At 37.2% G+C, this 19,124-nt stretch overlaps 1 protein-coding gene across 7 annotated transcripts in view; it reads right to left on the bottom strand.

Annotated features, from left to right (window-relative positions):
* MTMR2 (myotubularin related protein 2) overlaps positions 1–11,289 on the bottom strand; it is a 105,872-nt gene extending 94,583 nt beyond the window's left edge. For 2 of the 7 annotated variants that reach the window (XM_059930549.1, XM_059930547.1), the window contains exons 1-2: positions 9,727–9,805; positions 2,424–2,494 (exon numbers count right to left, since the gene is read on the bottom strand). Coding sequence is in view for 3 of the 7 variants with exons in the window: in XM_059930552.1 (XP_059786535.1) it covers positions 9,727–9,803; positions 10,787–10,900 (191 nt within the window). In the remaining 4 variants the exon portion in view is untranslated. Of the gene's footprint in view, positions 1–2,423; positions 2,495–9,726; positions 9,806–10,786; positions 10,941–10,967 lie in introns of those variants that run through there. The other 5 variants (XM_059930554.1, XM_059930548.1, XM_059930552.1 and 2 more) reach the window with 5 other exon arrangements.
* Between the last annotated feature and the right edge of the window lie 7,835 nt (positions 11,290–19,124).

The raw sequence follows: 19,124 nt of genomic DNA, 5'->3' as shown, positions 1-19,124 counted from the left end.
ATAATACTTCACGTTAGCACAGCCCTTTACAAATGTCAAAGAGCTCTCACACACATTTATCTTCCATACATATTACCAACTCTGGGGCTAGATTGCCTGGTACTAAATTCTGGTTCTACCACCCTGTTGTGACCTCAAGGAAGTTACTTAACCTCTCTGTGCCTCAGATTCCTCATCTATAAAGTGAGGATAATGATAATTCTTATACCTCACAGGACTGTTATGAGAATTAAATGAATATATGTAAAATACTTAAAACAGTGCCTACTACATGGTACACACTACACAGGCATTAACTATTCTTTTAAATTATTGTCATCAACATAAATCATCATATTTAGGTTCTCACAACGATTATGTAAAAATAGGACAGCAAGTATCATTTTACCCTTTTTCCAGATAAGGGAATCAGGCTCAGAGAAATCAAGGGACTCATCCAAGGTCATAGTTAAGAAGCAGAATCCGAACTAAAAAACACAGGCCTAAGAAAGTATCAAGAAATACAATGAAGGAATTATACTGCATGATAAGACTCTTTTTTGGAACCACCATATTTACAATTTTAAGTCTGTGGTTACAAAAAGAGCAAAAAAAATATATTTGATGGGAAGAAAATTTTAAATTACAAAAATACAGCTTATTAGAAATGAATATGTGATTTTAAAATGTCTTTTTAAAAATCTTACAGTTAAAACATGTACCAAAATTTCCGGAAAATTGAATAATAGCATTTTATAGTTAAACTCAGTTGTTAATTTGAGAGTTACAGAATATTTCAAAGAAAACTGGATAACGACATTTACTAATGTAAATTTACAATTCAGTAACTATCAATATACCACACACAATACAATATAAAATACACATACAACACTAAAATTAATTCAAATACATATAGTTCAGAAAATACTTTAGAATAATTTAGTCCCTCAGAGATATTGTGAATATCAACTACAACAATGGAGTATCATAAATATAAATGACTTCAATTATTTAAGGTCTCTGGCTTGGTATATAAAGTATCAGCTTCTGTACAAAGCAAATAAAACCACTCCTAATAGTAGCTTATAGAATACAAAGGAAAAAAACAAAGTTTTAACAGTAACCTGTTCATACTATTTATCGAGCACCTACTATTTGCAAAGCACTATGCTAGCTACCGTCATTCAAAAAGAAAATCAGATCCTTCCTTTTCAGAAGCATAAAATTTAAAGACCAAGTAGGGATAGTGCCATGGGGGGAATAAAAGTTTTTTTTCCTCTTCCTGGACTACCAGGGGTTCCCCCCCAACCCCAGTGATTTCAAAATTAGAACCAGTCATATAACTGACTAAAGATGAAGAAACAAACAGTTGATGTTCTTCAGTTATTTTTTTAGTTACTTTTTTCAGGAACAGTGATGAACTGCCTATGATTTTATATATATATATACGCTGTCTGGCCTAATAAAACCCACAACGTGACTTGAAGTCTAGGAGTCGGCAGATCACTTCTGGCACTAAATATCTCCGTGACTTTGGAGAAAACACCACCAACCATTCCTGGCCTTCTAACACTTATGGTGCCTTTGGGTAGAGTTATTAAACTTCTCTAGGTCTGTTCCCTCAACTGCAAACTTACAGAGCTGTGCTAGAATCCAAACAGTAACTGGGTCGGTGGGGTTCTCACTTTAAGTAGAGACTCCTGGGCCCACTCCCAGCGATTCAGAATGTCTGGCCTGGAACCCAGGAAGCTAGGTGCTCACCAAGCACCACAAAGGACTGAAATGTGCAGGCGGGCCTCAGCCACACTTGAGAAATTAACTACATGATCTCTCATGCACCAACTGTATAAAAAGATGACATAGCAAGATGACATAACTTATTTCAGAAACAAGGTCTTAGGAATTCTGGATCTAGCTCAATGTTCAGGACATAATCTATGTTAAACAAATACTTACAGAGAGTAAGAAAGGAAGGAAGGGAGCTGGTAAAGACAGAAGGGAAGGCAGGCAGGAGGCTAGCTAGCTTACTGGTCATAGTTCTGCCTAAGAAACATACAGAACGATAGTAAAATTAAAACTGTGCAAAACATACATTAGCAGCTAGAAAGCGAAGACCTCAGTCTCTACACACATACAATTTTAAATACAACATCAGCCCTTGTCAAAGTGCAAAGTACTAAGGAGAAAAAAGCAAAAAACAGTACATGGAAGCCAAAAGAATCCTAATGGAAAATTACTGATGACTAAAACTTAGTGACTGTTTTCCCTAGGTAGAAGAGAATAGAATTTTAAGAACTAGGACTTGGAACTGGGACTAAAGTTTGAAGTTACTGGTTAGTCATATGCATAAATTGCATTTGGGGTAATATATGAATTGCAGAAATATTGCTGGCAATATTCCCTTCTGTCCATTTTTTATTTCCATTTTCCCATTCACTTACATTATAATTTTTGAGATGTTTTATCTTCACTTCTGATGATCTTCAAATGTCAATGGCTCTTAACACATTAACTGTAAATAAACACAAAGGAACTTAGGGGAACTCAGGTATTTAAGGAACCCTACAGTAAAGTATTCTAAAGTATTCTGTAAAGCCTACGGGGGAGGGAGGGTTGGGAAGAGGCTTTGACATCATGTTTACTTGCTTTATTATTTATCTGATGTTCAAAATGTAAAACTATTCTTCTGAATGAAAATGATACTATCCTCTTAATCATCAGGCAAAGAAAAAAAAATCCTATTTTCTGTCAGAAGAAAAAAACATTCAAAGCTAGAGAAAATTCTCTCCAAAGATGGACATTCTGAATTCACTAATGTATTGTGTACCTTATCCTTCTCCTGCTCAGCAGTACAGCTGGTCAAGGAAACTCATTTCCTCATCAAGACAACCCAACTGACCTGCCCTGGGACTGCCCTTAACTACCAAGTTTTGCCCTGGAGCTGGGGCACCAGATCGTCAGGTATGATGAGTTCATTACAGCACAGAAGATGCTGAAGTTAAACATGACTTGGGTTCAAATGTCAAACTGCTCTCCCTAATCTTCAGTGTTCTCATCTGTAAAATGGAAGCAATAATACTGTTTATTTTATACAGTTATGAGGATTATATGAGAAAATGAATATAAGGGATTTACCACTATGCCTAGCATATAGTAAGCACTCAATAAATGTTAAGTGCTATTATTTATATTATTATTATTGGGACTGTTGATATTAATACTATTAATTGTTTACTACAACAACTTTCTACCACTTGAAAAGCAAAGCTTATCTCAGATGTTCATATTTTTAGGTACTGCCTTTGGTTATAATGGAAGAGTATTATCCAATACTAGTAACAGAGGACATTCATATCATATTAAAATTTTATTTTTGACCTTTGCTGCATTTCCTGGCTCAAGAAAATTAAGGCTCATCATCACTAGCCCATCATCAGCCAAAGTTATTACACCTTTTGCTGATACACAACCTCCTAACAAAGTCCTAGTTGAACAACTATTCGCTTGCTGTTTTCAGTAATAGCAATTCTGTTAAGAAAGGAGATGGATATATTTGTAACTCATGCCTATTAAACCCTATGAGCACAATGAATAATGCTGTATCAACCCAGAAGAGACTCCTCTACCCTCCTCTACTTATCTCCAAATGATTAAACTCCTTCTGTTTGACATTACATGCTTAAAATATTAATATTTAAGTTAGATGACACAAAAATGTATAAAACACTGATTTCTCTGAATTTTCAATCAAACCTTTAGGTCGATGATGTAAAAATAAACACAAGATACTGGCAAAAGCATTCATAAATTAACATGGCCCAAAATGGCCTGCTTTATTTCTCTTTTGAACTGAAATGAGAGAAAATACCTAAGCATGACCTGATGCAATATTCTAGGGGGAGATAAAACACATGGACACATGTCTTGGAAATGAACACCAAACTGCAGAGGAATAATCAGTACAGGCCATCATCCTCATACCACCACTACTTTACCAGGCAACTCTTTGAGCTCTTCAAATGAAATAACATAGCTGATCATTCCTCATTTGATTTCTATTTGCCTTTCACTTAATGACCTGGCAATCAATAAGTCTATCCCCTTTATTTTATAGTCCTAGATTGAGATTATAAAAATCTGGCCCAAGATAATACAAACAAAAAAAAAGTAAAAAGCTTAAAAACTCAAAAGTTTAGAGCATTCCAAGATACAGTTCTCTTTTTCGGTTGGCTACAATATATCATCTCTCTCTTTCCAAGCATTTTCTATTATGGTCATTGCACGCAAATCTAAGAATGCCTTTGGCATAAGTTAAGTGTTGTACACTTGAACTGAAAAATATTTTCCTTGCTTTAAGATGATTTATGTGTATACGTGGGAGAAGTTGCTGACTATCTCCAATACCCATTCTCTCCTATTCCTTAAAGATAGACCTCCAATTTCCAGCTCAGAATAAAGCCTCCCAGAAGAGACTACGTATCCTAGCCTCCGTTGTGGCTAGGTATGGCAATGGGACCATGATCTGGCCAACCGGATGTAAGCTTAAAGGCGGTATGTGACTTCAAAAAAAGTATCCTTTACATAGAGGAACATGCCTTTCTTCTTCCTTTCCTCCTTCCTTTCGACTAATGAAGATCCAATGGGTAAAGCATTGCAATAGCAAGTTCAGTTTTTGAGGTAACACTGAAATGTAACATACACTAAGTTAGAAAGAGTCTGTGTCCTTGATACTTTATACCCACTATATCAGATCTGTATTAACTATCTCCAGGCTTTTACCGTGGGGGGAAAAAACCACAAAATTATCTGTTTTAAGCCACTGTTAGTTTGGGTTTTCTGTTATACTCTAAGCCTAAATCCTAACTTTAAAAAAATAATAAAGAAGAAGAGTTTTCCAAGTAAGTGTATTTAGGTTTTTTGAAGTGTATAGGTTGAAACATTTTAAAAGTTAATTTTTATTATATTGAAAACATAGCATTTGCCCTTATTTAATATAGACTAAAAAGTACTTAAAGAGGCCAAGAGTTAATCACACCCAGTAAAGAGTCTTTGAAAGAAGAAAAGTGCATCAGCAATTACTGCATGGGTACTATGTACTTGGCCAGGGGAAGAATTATGAAGCTTGCTCATTAGTGGTCTATAGTGATGACAACATTGGTACATATAGAGAAACACATTAAGAGGGATAAGCAGTCAGTTCTGTGTAATAAAGCTACAGGAAAGGGAACTGAGGTTATTATTTTCATTAAGAGGGCATCTTCTCTAGTCCCTTTAATTTTAAGAACCTTGTATCAATCTTTTCATTTTATATAGTTCCGTTTTTAACCTGACTTCCTGTGGAATGCAGGCTTATAAAATCACTCCCTATCCATATCACCTCTCAATAGTTTTAATCTTATCCACTGATTTAACTAAATTATAGAGTAGGCCAAGAGACGGCAAGTGCTTTACCTATTCAAAACTAACTTCCTTTAAAAAGAGAAAATATTCTATACTAATCTAGAGAATGGTCAAGTCCTGAATCACATGCAACCTTTGTCCCTGATGAATCTGAATACAATAGCATTAACTGGCAGCTTTCCAAAATAAACTCACTGCTTACTGAACATCTGTATCTGGGTTATTTCCTTCCCTTGGGCATAATCCTTTATTGGTTCAGGTGATGGTCTCCATGGTCTCCTGAAATTCCTTATAACACTTTTTTAATATGTATGTTACCACTAATGCATCTCACCAAGGATCTATTTTTAAGAAAAGCCTAAAACATATATTCTTGATTTGGTGTTCTTTCTTGTGGCTATGAAAGAAAAGAGCTCAGGAAATTTCCAAAAAGCGAGATATAATAAATCCACAAGAGATGACTTTTACCTCTCACTACTTCAGTCGATATTTTTACAAACGTGCTCTCAAGTAATAGGCTTATAGTAGTTCTAACACAGACCTTAACCTAGTCCATTTCAACTAATATTGATGGAGTTACTAGGCAACAATCAGGAAAAGACCCAAGACAATGGTTCTCAAACTTCAGCATGCATCAGGGTCACCTGGAGGTCTTGCTAAAATACAAACTGTGGTCTCCACCCTCAAAGTTTTTGATTCAGTTAGATCTGAGGTAGGCCCAGGAAATCTGTATTTTAACAAATTCCCAAGGGATGCTGATGGTACTGTCCTGGAACTACTGACTTATATTAATAGAAGACTATTGATGATAGCATAAGGAAGAAAGAATAAAACATACACAGGACCCAGTCTCAGCTTTAGCATTAACTTGTACACTTTTGATTGGTAAGTAATTTAAATGTTCTTCCAGAAAAATATATACAATTACTGATTAGTTCACAAGAATACTGGATCTTATCTAACAGAACTTTAAGGTTCTTTTAGGGTCCTGTTATAATGAAACCCAAAATAAGTAATTTTTAGGCTACCAAAATGTTCAATGTCTGATGCAAGGTGTTAATAATAAGGCCAAGGTTGGAGATTCAACCTATCAGCTTCACTTTGTTCTGTAGCTATAGTTTCTACCACCAATCAGGCCAGCTGCCTCAGAAGACATGCCAAGAGTCAAAAGGAGTATTGGTAAGAATGTGTGATTGGATACAAATCCATCACCACTACTGAAAAAACAACCTAAAAGGATATTTCCTACTTACATCACCTCTAAGTAACCTTGGGGCTGAAACTAGAAATGAGACCTTATGACAAAATGTATTTTAGAAATCTTAAAAACTCTCCTACCTCTTCAGGCTATAAGTACCATCAAAACTCATGGAAACAGAAATCCAGGATCTACTGTTTTCGAATGATGATAATTTTAAGGAAGACATGCAATTCAAAAATCTAATTAGTTGGAGCTACTTTTTTTATTACATTATGTGCACCTCCCCTCTGATTTTTTTTTAATCTAAGCTAAACGTAAATACAGAATGCTCATAAATACTAATGAATATACAGACTAGAAATCAACTGATAACCCAAAATCATCTGAGACAAACAAGTGGTGCCCAGAGTAATTAGAAAATGAGGATATATATACAGGATGAAAGAAATATACATTAAATAAAATGACTGACAAAATAAATTAGAGAGAAAGAGACCAAAGTAATCAAGACAGATGGAAAATCCGGTAGGCTAAGGAAACAATGTTGTGAAGACATATAGGAGTGGGCACAGAAAAGATAATGCGGCCAATAAAATAGCTCAGGGTGTCAGGAGGCTTCATGCAAGGGTAACTTCCCAGCTTGAACCTGAAGTTGTGACTTTACAGGCCAAATTCCATATAAGAAAACCCTTTTTAACTCTTTGAATAGAAACAGCAAATAAGACAAGTGGTGAACATTCAGTCAACATTTCTTTATTCAATCATTCACTGGGCACATATTCAGCACTAGATATATTAGCATGTGATTATGCACTGTAAAAAGTAATCAAAGAAACTCACTTAAGCAGTACATTTTATAACAGTGTACAAAATGGAAAACCAGACTAAGAAGGCAGAATAGTACCAATACAGTGTCAAACTGTGCCGTATAACTTCTACAATTCTAAGGCTCAGGCCTACCCTAGCTACCATATCCAGCCTACAGTATTGTTTTATCAATATCCTACACAAGAATCAGAGCAAAACCAAAAAGAAGAAAATTATGGAATACAGCCAGATAAACAGTGTGTTGAAGTGAATTTTTTCGCAACTCTCTCTCTGCGGGGCAGGACACGTGTGATGAATGGACAATAGCAGGATATACAAGAGCTGCTGAACAGCTCACTGAAGTAGACAATACCAAGCAGGACTCACCAAAGAAAATTACTTTTTGTAAGGATGCAAGATGACATAATTCCTAATCATATACAGCTGATTAGGAAACTGCTATGTGAACATCATATTAAGAATGAAACTGTTCTTCTGTGATCAAAGATATCAGGCCTAAGATGACCTAGAAGGCAAAGCTAGAGCAATAGCAATTCTGAGCTGACTACAGATTTATAGATACATACAGACAGTAGATATATAGATATCAAGACTCAATATATGCTTAGTATGAACTACAGATCCCACAAGAGCCAGTCACCCAACTTAAATGGAGTGTGTCATTTTCCAAAAAACAATGGGCAACCACATAGGCTACAGTACTATTTTTCAGATTTATATTCTTCCTACTTCCCAGAAGAGTGTAAAACATTTTACAAATTAACACATTTAAACATAATATTTAAACTGAATTCATCTAATAGAAGTACTTGAAAAAATTAAAGATGAGTATATTACCAACTTCAGTTATAAATCCGACTGAAGTCTTTTGCCAAATTGAAGATGCATTAATAGTTTCTATTTTCAAACAAATAGGAAATATACATAATTTTTTGCATAAACAATTTTCCTTTGAACTAAACTCAGCAGAAATTTGTTAATCGAATGTGTAAAAGACAATCTGTAACACACTGAACAGTATTAACTATTATTCTACAGGAGATATCAAAACAATTTCACAAGGCAATTTCCTAATTGAAAATTTGAAAATGAAAATTTCCTAATTGTATAAAACAAAAGCATAACTACAATTTAAGGGTGAGATTTCTGCAAAAGGCTGAGATAATACAGTTCAAACACCAATATTTTGCTTTATTATAGGCTAACAAAAGTAATAAACTTAATCTGGGTAGCCACTTAACATTGCTTTTATAACCACAGTTGTCCACCCCCGTCCCCCATGTACTAGAACCATCTGTGACTGTTACCCTAAATTAAGTTTAAAATTACGCTTTCTAACAACTGTCTACAATGCAGCTTTTCTATAATGTTGATTAAAGAGAATGCCACAAACAGGTGTAATGATTCATGAAATAAAAGATATGAAAGAATTTAGCAGGGTGGACTGTATACAGTAGACAATCAATAAATGTTATTTTTCCACCTTCTAGAGAAGAGGAATGAAAGCTGGCATTTTCCTGTGAAAGTAGAGTCATACTTATATTTTTGTCTGGAGAGGATGAAGCTAATACTCTAGTCAAAATTCAAGGAGTTCTTAATCTTCTCAAATTTATATGTAACATAATGTTTCATTAAGAAGTTAAAAATATATATATATATATATAAACTTTAAAGTTGCTGGGCTTTTTTTTTTTTTTAGAAAATAATTGTGCTTAAGTGGCACAGGTATGTACATTAGTTTGTAATACTAACAGACATTTATTTAGTGTAATTGCAAAAATTCATAACAAAGGTTATTATCATCAAGTATTATCATTAAGATAAAGAATTTTAGAGCTCCACAGGACCTTACAGGTTTTCTAGATCAACCCCCTTATTTCAAAAGATGAAAAAACTGCAGACTGGAAAGGTTAAATGATACAGGCCAAATCATTAGCTGAGCCTAGGACTTTAAAAGAGCCTGAGCCTCCTGATTTCCAGTACTTTCTTTCTAACAACACTATGCTGCCTCCTGTGGTTCCAAATCCTCTCCCTTGGATGAGATTACTAGTTGCCTCATTTGTGTTCTTTACATTCTATCCTGGGCCATAGTTGTCATTCATAATTCTCCCATAAAATTGTAATTTTCCAACCTGTTTTCTGAATGATTTTACAGCTGAGTGTAAATCCCCAGCTTTCTAAATTTCCAAGTAATAAACATAAACCTAAAAATTACTTGAAACAAATGTACACTGTACATAATCAAACACAAAGAAAAGTTCTTCTCTCCTGGATAACTCAATATACAAATTCAAAAAAAAACATTTATTAAGCACCTCTGACAGGCAGGGTCTCTGTTTAATGCTGGTGATATGAAGATGAATACGATCCTTGTCCGCAAGTAGCTTATAGCCTAGTAGAGAAGACAATTAAACCAAAAATTACACTGTGCTTGTTAAGGACTCTGAAAAAAGCGTGGGCAGGTTGCTATGAACGTATTTAAGAGAATCTAATTTAGAACGGTGGGATCAGCTAATGATTTCCCAATGAGGTCCCAAACAGCAACAGGAAAAAAAAATGGCAGTATCACCCATATCTAGCAGAATCCAAAATGAATTAAAAGAGACAGAGCAACTTCAATTTATTCACAGGAAAAAATGAAAATAGTGTGTTTTCACAGTGGTTTAGTATCTAATAACTCTCTAATAACAACTAGACTATTTTTCAATGGAAAAGAACCTGATTTCATTGTGGCCATATAACAAATACAGGTCTTCCAATTATTTCTTAATAAAATTTTAAATCACTATTTTAAAACCAAAGGAAAAAACTGCGTCTGAAACACGTGTAGTTAACATTCACAACAGCTCTCTGCAAAGCTGCATAGTAAAGTCCTCCTCAAAATCCCATCTGGTACAAGAGAAATAACCTGGAGAACCGGTAGCCCAAGAAGGAAGAAAACTACCACTCATCAGTTACTCGGGAATAATGACTTTCAACTGAAAGATTCAGACCAGAAAAGCACAGTGGCGGGTATTTTTACTTACATTTTAAAGCAAAGTTGGGGGGGGGGAGGCGGGGGCGGGGGTGGAGATCAGAATGTAAGGAAAATAGTAAAAGAGATAAGTGAAGCGAAGAGAAAGAGAGGAAAGAGTCGGCAAGAAACCGAAAAGCAAAGACTTAAAGACGGATGGAAAAAACACTGGAGGATGATTTTGGAAAGAGTGGTCAAGAGAGAAAGGCAGGGAGGAAATGGGGGGAGGGCTATCCAAAAAATGAATTAAGAAGTAATGAAAGATTAGAGAATGTAATGAACCGGGGCTTCCCCAACCGCGGATAAAACGACCCCGGAATACAAAAGGTAGAGGAGCCGAAAAAGAAGCAGTGAGTTTTAACCTCCTCTTTCCCAGCCTCTAACCCCCAGAGAGGGAGAAAGAAGACGTTCCCAGTCCTAGGGAAGGAATTCCGGCGCAGTCTTCTGGAACCAGAGGCGGCGAGCTGGGGCACCATCCAGCGTGGCCCCGGCCCCTCGTCATCCCCCGCGGACGCTGGGCGAGGCCCTGGGCGTCCCGGTTACCTGGACAGGGAATCCACGCTGGGTGGCCGTGCTACTGCCGGCTGGGAGCCAAGACTCTCGCAACTCGAGCTCTTCTCCATGGCGCGGCGGAGGCAGCGGGAGAGAAAGCCTGCAGCGACCTCCGCGGCTGCCGGGCTGGAGAAACGCAGGGCGGAGTGCGACAGGCAGGGGCCGCGGTCAGGCCCGCGCCGGCCCAGGAGGGAGACCGGAAGCGGCCATGTTCCCCCAGCTTGCACCGCGCGCGGGGGCTGCCGGGGAGCCGGAGGACCCCGCGGCGCCCTCAGACGCCCGCCCCCCACGCGCCACGCACGCTGTGACCCCCGCGCCCCCACGCGCCGCGCCCGCTGTGACCGCCGTGCCTCCGCTGGTCGATGGGAAAGAGAGGGGGCGGCACCGGAGGGGAGGGGATTCTGTGAGGCAGGAGGGACCAGGAGTCTGCGGCAGGAGGGGACGTTTTAAAAATAAGAGAGAGGAAACAGGGAATATTACGAACGAGGGTCTCAAGAGAAGAAAGAGACAAGGACCTTAAGGACGGGGATGATTGTGACAGGAATGTGGAGGTCAGGGAAAGTGGGAGGACAGGGTAATAAAGGAAGGTGGGCAAACAGTAGGATGAGGGGGCAGAGGGACGTGGGGGATGAGGAAGGGAGGAAGAGAACGTAGGGACGCGTAAAGGATAAGGATATGAGAGATGAGATGGCAAAATGTTCACCGGATTAGGGGCTGAAAATAATGATTAAAAAATAATAATAATGATTAAATAGTTGTTCATTAACTCATAATTAAAGGCTGCTTTAGAGTTAGTCAGGCATGGATTCAAATCCTGCCTCTGCCAGTTATTTGCAGTGTAATTCAAGGCATGGAACATCAGCTTCCTTATCTTTAAAACAGGAATAATAATAGCCTCACAGATTAGATGAGTTAATACGTGCTAAATGCTTAAAATAATGCTTGATACGTAGTAAATAGTCAAATGTAAGTAGTATTACTACTGTCTCCGTAAGGGTTGTTAGGATGGAATGGACTAATGTATATCAACAGTTTCTAATACAACTTCAAAAATAGTGGCTGTAGGAGGGGAAGATATAGGAAGCAGGGCTGAGAAGTAAGCAAGTGATTGGTATGGGAAGGGTAATAGAGAAAGTATAAAACAGGTAGGGAAAAAGTTAATGTTTATCATTCTATTTCCGTTGCACCCCTGGCCCAGCATTGTAGAAAGGGCACTAGAACAGAAGCTGAAACTTTCAGTCCCACTGTGAGTTGGATTAAAGTCTCTGTGGTCTGGAAGTGTCTGAAGGGGAAAATCACTTTTGGCATTAATCCATTGTCCACACAAAAACAGTATGAAAGAGGAAATGGGGAAGGACCTGTTAATTGTGTGAAAAGATTAGACACATATACTATTGGATGCAGTGGTGTTGGACAGAGGGCAAACTTTTAGTAATCTTTCCCTGTCCTCTCAAATTCCCAAGCAGGGCAGGAAGGGAGGGTAGAGGGATAGAACTATGATAAGAGAACCAGAAGTGGGTGAAGGAGAAATGCTTCTGCTGGTAATTTTCTGTTACAGAGGACAAAGGAATGCCATAGGAAGGATACCATAAAATGAATTTTTCTGATAGAGACTGAATCCCAGTCACCTCGTGTAATGTGGTATAAAAGTATGCAAAGATTATTTCTGTGAAAAAATTAGACAATGAGTCATTTTAAAAAAAACACTTCCTTGCTAGGATAAATAGAATTATGTTGATTTAAACTATATTTAATTTATACTGACAACTGATGTTTTTAAGAAAATCTTAAAGCATAGGGCCAGTGAAATTGAAATATTAACTTGCAAGTACATTCCCCAGAGGAACAACTAGCCTAGTTGTGTTCAGTATAAACTATAGTACCTATTACAATGAATGAATATGTGTTTAAGCAGAAAGACTTGGCCTTTCTGTTCCATTCTCCAGCTTGGCAGGGACAGGATGGTAACTGATGGTTTTTATTTCTATAATTTTTAAAGAGAACTGTACTCCCCTGATAGGCAGAGAGAATACGTAGTCAGGAACACTTGACAAGAATAAACATCTACAGTGATTCATTAAAAAAATCTTATTGCTTCTCCATCCCTACCTGCCTTCCAAAATGCTGGCTCACTGTCACCTGATACCTTGACATAGATTTTCCAAGCTAAATTTAGTAGAAACTGATGAATCCTTGAACGGGAGACCCATGTACTTTCTACTACCCAGTTCATTTTTAGCACTGTGTTAATAGAGCACTTGAAACCATCTGCCTGATGATGTAATAATTTATATATGAGTCTATTTGATGATTAATAAAGAACAGTAATGTTAAGTGTACAGATTTTGGAACCAGAAAAATCTGAATTGGAATCCTGATTCTGTCACTTACTTGCTCTGTGATTTTGATTAAGATGCTTCACCAAGACTCAGTTTTCTCATTTCTAACATGGCATTAAAAATACCCATACAATGGGTTGTTTTTCTCTACATAGAGTTCATTGTATAGTATCCTTTCTACAGATAAAAACTATAAACTCTAGAAAAAAATCCAAAAAAGAAAAAAGAAAAAACGAAACCCTGAGGGGTCAAGAGAGTGAACAGAAGCAGGCAAAGTCAAAATGTGGAGTTAGTGACCAACAGAGAGTGAGTTTCCCATTTTCTGGTGGCTTTGACCTATGGACAGATCAAAATTGTGGTGCAATTCAGAGTGGCAAAAACTATCATAGAAAGCCCACTATCTTTCTGGCCTGAGAAGCCCAGGGCAGCTAGAGAATGAGGCAAGAATTCCAAAACAGAGAACCAGAGAGGGGAACTCTAAACTCTGTATAAAAACTCAGACATATGCAATTTCACTCCTGGGTGTATAGCTGAAAGAAACAAAAACACTAACTTGAAGATACATACACCCAATGTTCATAGCAACATTATTTACAATTGCCAAGATATGGCAGCAACCTAAGGGTCCATCAACAGATAAACGGATAAAGAAGATGTGGTATACACACACACACACACACAAAATGGAATGCTATTCAGCCATAAAAAAAGGATGAGATTTTGCCATTTGCAGCAACATGGATGACTTGCAGGGCATTATGCTAAGTGAAATAAGTCAGATGGAGAAAGATAAATACTGTATGATATCACATATATGTGGAATCTAAAAAATACAACAAACTAGTGAGTAAAACAACAAAAGAAGCAGACTCATATAGAGAACAAATTCGTGGTTGGTTATCAGTGGGGAGAGGGAAGGGAGGGGGGCAATAGGGGTAGGGGAAAAAAGGGGATTATTATGATATTATTATATGGAATCATCTGCGTGAAACTTTTGAAAATTGTAAAGCACTATAGAATTTTAAAAATCATTCAATAAAAACAAAAAGTTTTTTAAAAACCCTATTTTGATTTGAATAACATAAAGGCAGAATGCAAGCAGCTCAGATAAAAAACCTACTACTCTTCCAGTTAAAAGAACTGAAGCAAGATTTGAGTTGTTACCCACTACAAGCAAAACAGAATCTTCAGTTTGTTTCAGACCAAGTTAATTTCTTGCTAAACAAAAGCCTTGGTACTTTGCAGAGAAATAAAACAGAATCCAGAGACTCTAAAACAATGTTCATAAATGCCAAACACACAATTCAGAATTACTTGACATTAAAAGTACCAAGAAAGTGAGACCTAGTGTCAAAGGAAAAAGTAAAGAGAAGCTAAATTCCAGATGACAAAAATGTTAGGATTATTAGACAATGACTTTAAAGCAGCTAATATTGAACTATGTTCAATGAAATAAAAGACAATACACTTGTAATCAATGAAAAGATAGTAAAACTCAGCAGAGGAATCAAATATAAAAGATTCAAATGGAAATTTTAAGAAAAATACAGTCCCTGAAATAAAAAGATTCACTGGCTGGGCCTAACAGCAGAATGGACTTAACAGAGAAAAATGTCAGAAATGAATAAATCAATAGAAATTATCCAATATGAAAAAGCATGAGGAAAAAAATATTAACAGAGCCCAAGAGACATGTAGGACAATATCAAAAGGTCTAATATACAAATAATTGGAGCCCAGAAGAAGTAGAAAAAATTAGGCAGAGAAAACTATTTAAAGAAACTAGCCAGGGGCTTCCCTGGTGGCGCAGTGGTTGAGAGTCTGCCTGCCAAGGCAGGGGACACGGGTTCGAGCCCTGGTCTGGGAAGATCCCACATGCCGCGGAGCAGCTGGGCCCGTGAGCCACAATTACTGAGCCTGCGCGTCTGGAGCCTGTGCTCCGTAACAAGAGAGGCCGCGATAGTGAGAGGCACGCGCATCGCGATGAAGAGTGGCCCCCTCTTGCCGCAACTGGAGAAAGCCCTCGCACAGAAACGAAGACCCAACACAGCCATAAATGAATAAATAAAAAAAAATTTTTTAAAAAGAAACTAGCCAAAAAAACTTACCAAAATTTGACCAACAACATAAATTTACAGATTCAAGATGCTCAGAAAACATAAAACAGGATAAACTCAAAGAAAACTATGCCTAGACACATCATAATTATACTGCTGAAAACCAAAAAAATCTTAAAAGCAGCTACAGAAAAATGACACATTAATATACAGGGAAGCACAATTCTAAGGGTCACAGGTTTCCCAGCAAATATTGAGTGATAGAAAACAGCAGAGCAAAATCTTTAGAGTGTTTAAAGAAAAAAAACGGTAAAACTGCATATATATATATATATATCAGAAACATCTTTCAAGGATGGTGGTGCAATGAAGACATTTTTAGATGAAGGACATTAAGAGAATGTGTTGCCAGCAGACACACACGACAAGATACACTAAAGGAAATTCTTCAGGCTAAAGAGAAATGATAACAAGGGAAACTTGGACTTTCAGGATGAAGATTAATAATGGGAGCTATCTGGATAAATATAAAAGACTATTTTCCCTTTTAATTTCTTTAAAATACATAATACTTTTTAAAGCAAAACTTACAGCATTTTCTGGTGGAGTTTGTAATGCATGTAGATGTAATATACATGAAAATCAGAGCATAAGGGCTGTCAAAGGTTCATTGTAAATAGAACTATGTAATTGCAAAGTTTCTGTATTTTCCATGAAGTGGTTCAAAAAATTCTAAAGAATCTTATTGTTAAGGTATTATTATTATCCCTATTTTACAGAGTAAAACATTTCTGAAGCTTTGTAAGTTTAAATATTTCAAGATCACCTGAAGTACAATTTAAGTCTACTTAACTCTGATGCCTATCTTCTTAATCACTGTGCTGTGCTTCTTCATGAATAATTCATATAATCCTCACAACAAGCCTTTGAGTTAAATGTTCATTGAGGATTGGTAACAAAATTTCCTTTGCTTAGTATACTTCTATAATCTTGGTCCAATTCTTCTTTGCTCTGGAAGTCCCCTAAAAATAATGACTCTCCCCCAGCTTTCCAGGAGGCAAATGGGATCAGCAAATTATACTAGTATTCTTCATTAAATCATTCTACAATTTTTTCTAAGAAAGCTGTATTTCACAAGTTTATCACAATACAATATGCCTGCAAAATTCTTATAAGAATTCTCTCTCCTAGCACTCTTACTCACTATTTAATATTGCTTGTAAAGAGCAGAGAGCATATAGCATATTAACCCCTAACCTCCAACCCACCCATGGAATTGTGATTAGATCCCATAAGACCAAATTATTTCCACCACAAAGAAAGTAATAAAAAGGGTCGGGACTTCCAATTCTTGACAAAATGGTGAACTAACATGGACTCTGTCTTCCTTCTCCAGCTCAACACTTGTAGTCATGCAGGAGCAGGAAGGAGATTGGGGGTCCTGAGAAAATAAAAAACTGTGAGAAGTCCTTTGAGAAAGAGAAGGTGACTGGCTTCCAGTGCATGGAGAATAGCAGTCCATATGAAAAGTGAGGGAAGAAAAATTAGATGTGTTTTTTTCCTGCACATTACAACAAGTGGATCACCATCTTCCAGGCATTTCTGCAAGGCAGAAAATATGTGTTAGGCTAGCATCAAGAAATGGCAATGTTTTCCTGGATGTGAATTCAAAACCACGGACAACAATATCCAGAGTACTTTAAAAATACATAAAGAGTACTTACCAATCAACAACAGAAAGTCAAATAATCCTATTACAAAATGGGCAAAGGACTTGAATAGACATTTCTCCGAAGATGATATACAAATGGCCAACAAGTATATGAAAAAGACACTCAAGGTCACTAATTACTGGAGAACTGCAAATCAAAACCATAATGAGATTCTACTTCATACCCAGTAAGATGGCTACAATCAAAAACTCCCCCAAATAACAAGTATTGGTGAGGATATGGAGAAATTGGAACCCTGTGCAATATTGGTGGGGTTTAAAATGATTCAACTTCTGTAGAGAACATCATTGGAGGTTCCTCAAAAAATTGAATATAGAACTACTGTATCATATGATCCAGCATCCCACTTCTGGGTATATATGCAAAGGAATTTAAAGCAGGATCTCAAAGATATATTTGTACACCTATGTTCATAGCGGCAATATTCGCAATAGCCAAGAGGCAGAAGCAACCCAAATGCCCATCGACAGATGAATGTATAAACAAATGTGGTATATATATTCAACGGAATATTATTTAGACTTAAAAAGGAAGGGAGTTCTGTCACATGCTACAACATGGATGAACTTTGAGGACACTATGCTAAGTGAAATAAGCCAGTCGCAAAAAGACAAATACTGTATGATTCCACTTAAATGAGGTAAATAAAGTAGTCAGACTCTTAGAAACAGTAAGTAGAATGGTGGGACTTCCCTGGTGGCGCAGTGGTTGAGAGTCTGCCTGCCAATGCAGGGGACACGGGTTCGAGGCCTGGCCTGGGAGGATCCCACATGCCGCGGAGCAACTAGGCCCGTGTGCCACAGCTGCTGAGCCTGCGCGTCTGGAGCCTGTGCTCCGCAACAAGAGAGGCCGCGATAGTGAGAGGCCCGCGCACCGCGATGAAGAGTGGCCCCCACTTGCCGCAGCTGGAGAAGGCCCTCGCACAGAAACGAAGACCCAACACAGCCAAAAATAAATATTAAAAAAAATAAAAATAAATAAAATAAATAAATAAAAATGCAATAAAATTAAAAAAAAAAAAAAAAGAAAGAAAGTAGAATGGTGATTGCCAGGGGCTGGGAGGGATGGGGAAAAGGGAATCATTGTTCAATGGGTATAGAGTTTCAGTTTTGCAAGATGAAAATATTTCTAGACATCTGTTGCACAATGAGGTACATATAGTTAACACTACTTAAAAGTGGTTAAGATAGTAAATTTTATGTTGTATATTTTTTACCAGAAAAAATAGATAAATAAAAATAGGATTACCATATGATCCAGCAATTCCACTGGGTATATATTCAAAAGAATTAAAAGTATGGCCATTATTTACCTTTACAATAATGATTCAGAAGTTGCACAGTCGAATTCAGCTCCTGTCTGATGGGCCAGAATTTAGTCACAGACCACACCTACTGCAAGAGAAGTTTAGAAGTATAATGTTTAAATATGTACCTCTACTCATTTTCTATTTTTGTGTAACAAATAATCACAAATTTAGTAGCGTAACCTGACACATATTTATTATCTCACAGTTTTTGTGGATCAGGAGTCTTAGCAAGGTTTCACTGGATCCTCTGCTCAGGATCTCACCAGGTTGAAATGAAGGTGTTGGCTGGGCTCTCTTCTCATCTGGAGGCTTGACTGGAACAATCTGCTTCCAAGCTAATTCAGGTTCAGGTTCTTGCAAAATACCTGCACCTTTGCCATGTAATGCAATCTAATCACAGGAGTGAAATCCCATCACATTCACAAATCCTGCTGTACTCAGGGTGAGGGGTTATACAGGGTATGTACACTAGTGTTAAGAATCTTGTGGGTGATCTTAGAATTCTGTCTATCTTGCCTGTTTGTCCAACTAAAAAAAATTTTTTTTAATTGTGGAAGAAGCAGGAAATGGATATTGGGAACAACTAATAGTTTCTAATACAATCCACCCTTTTGGCAACCTCCAAACCTGTGTACTCTCTTTTAATAACACACAGAACATGTTTCTTTTCCTAATGTAATCTCATTAGTAACTCTATACAGCTCAAGGTC

Source organism: Balaenoptera ricei, chromosome 8 (assembly GCF_028023285.1).
Source record: "Balaenoptera ricei isolate mBalRic1 chromosome 8, mBalRic1.hap2, whole genome shotgun sequence".
Classification (NCBI taxonomy): Eukaryota; Metazoa; Chordata; class Mammalia; order Artiodactyla; family Balaenopteridae; genus Balaenoptera; species Balaenoptera ricei.
This window is presented reverse-complemented; position numbering and strand designations above follow the sequence as displayed.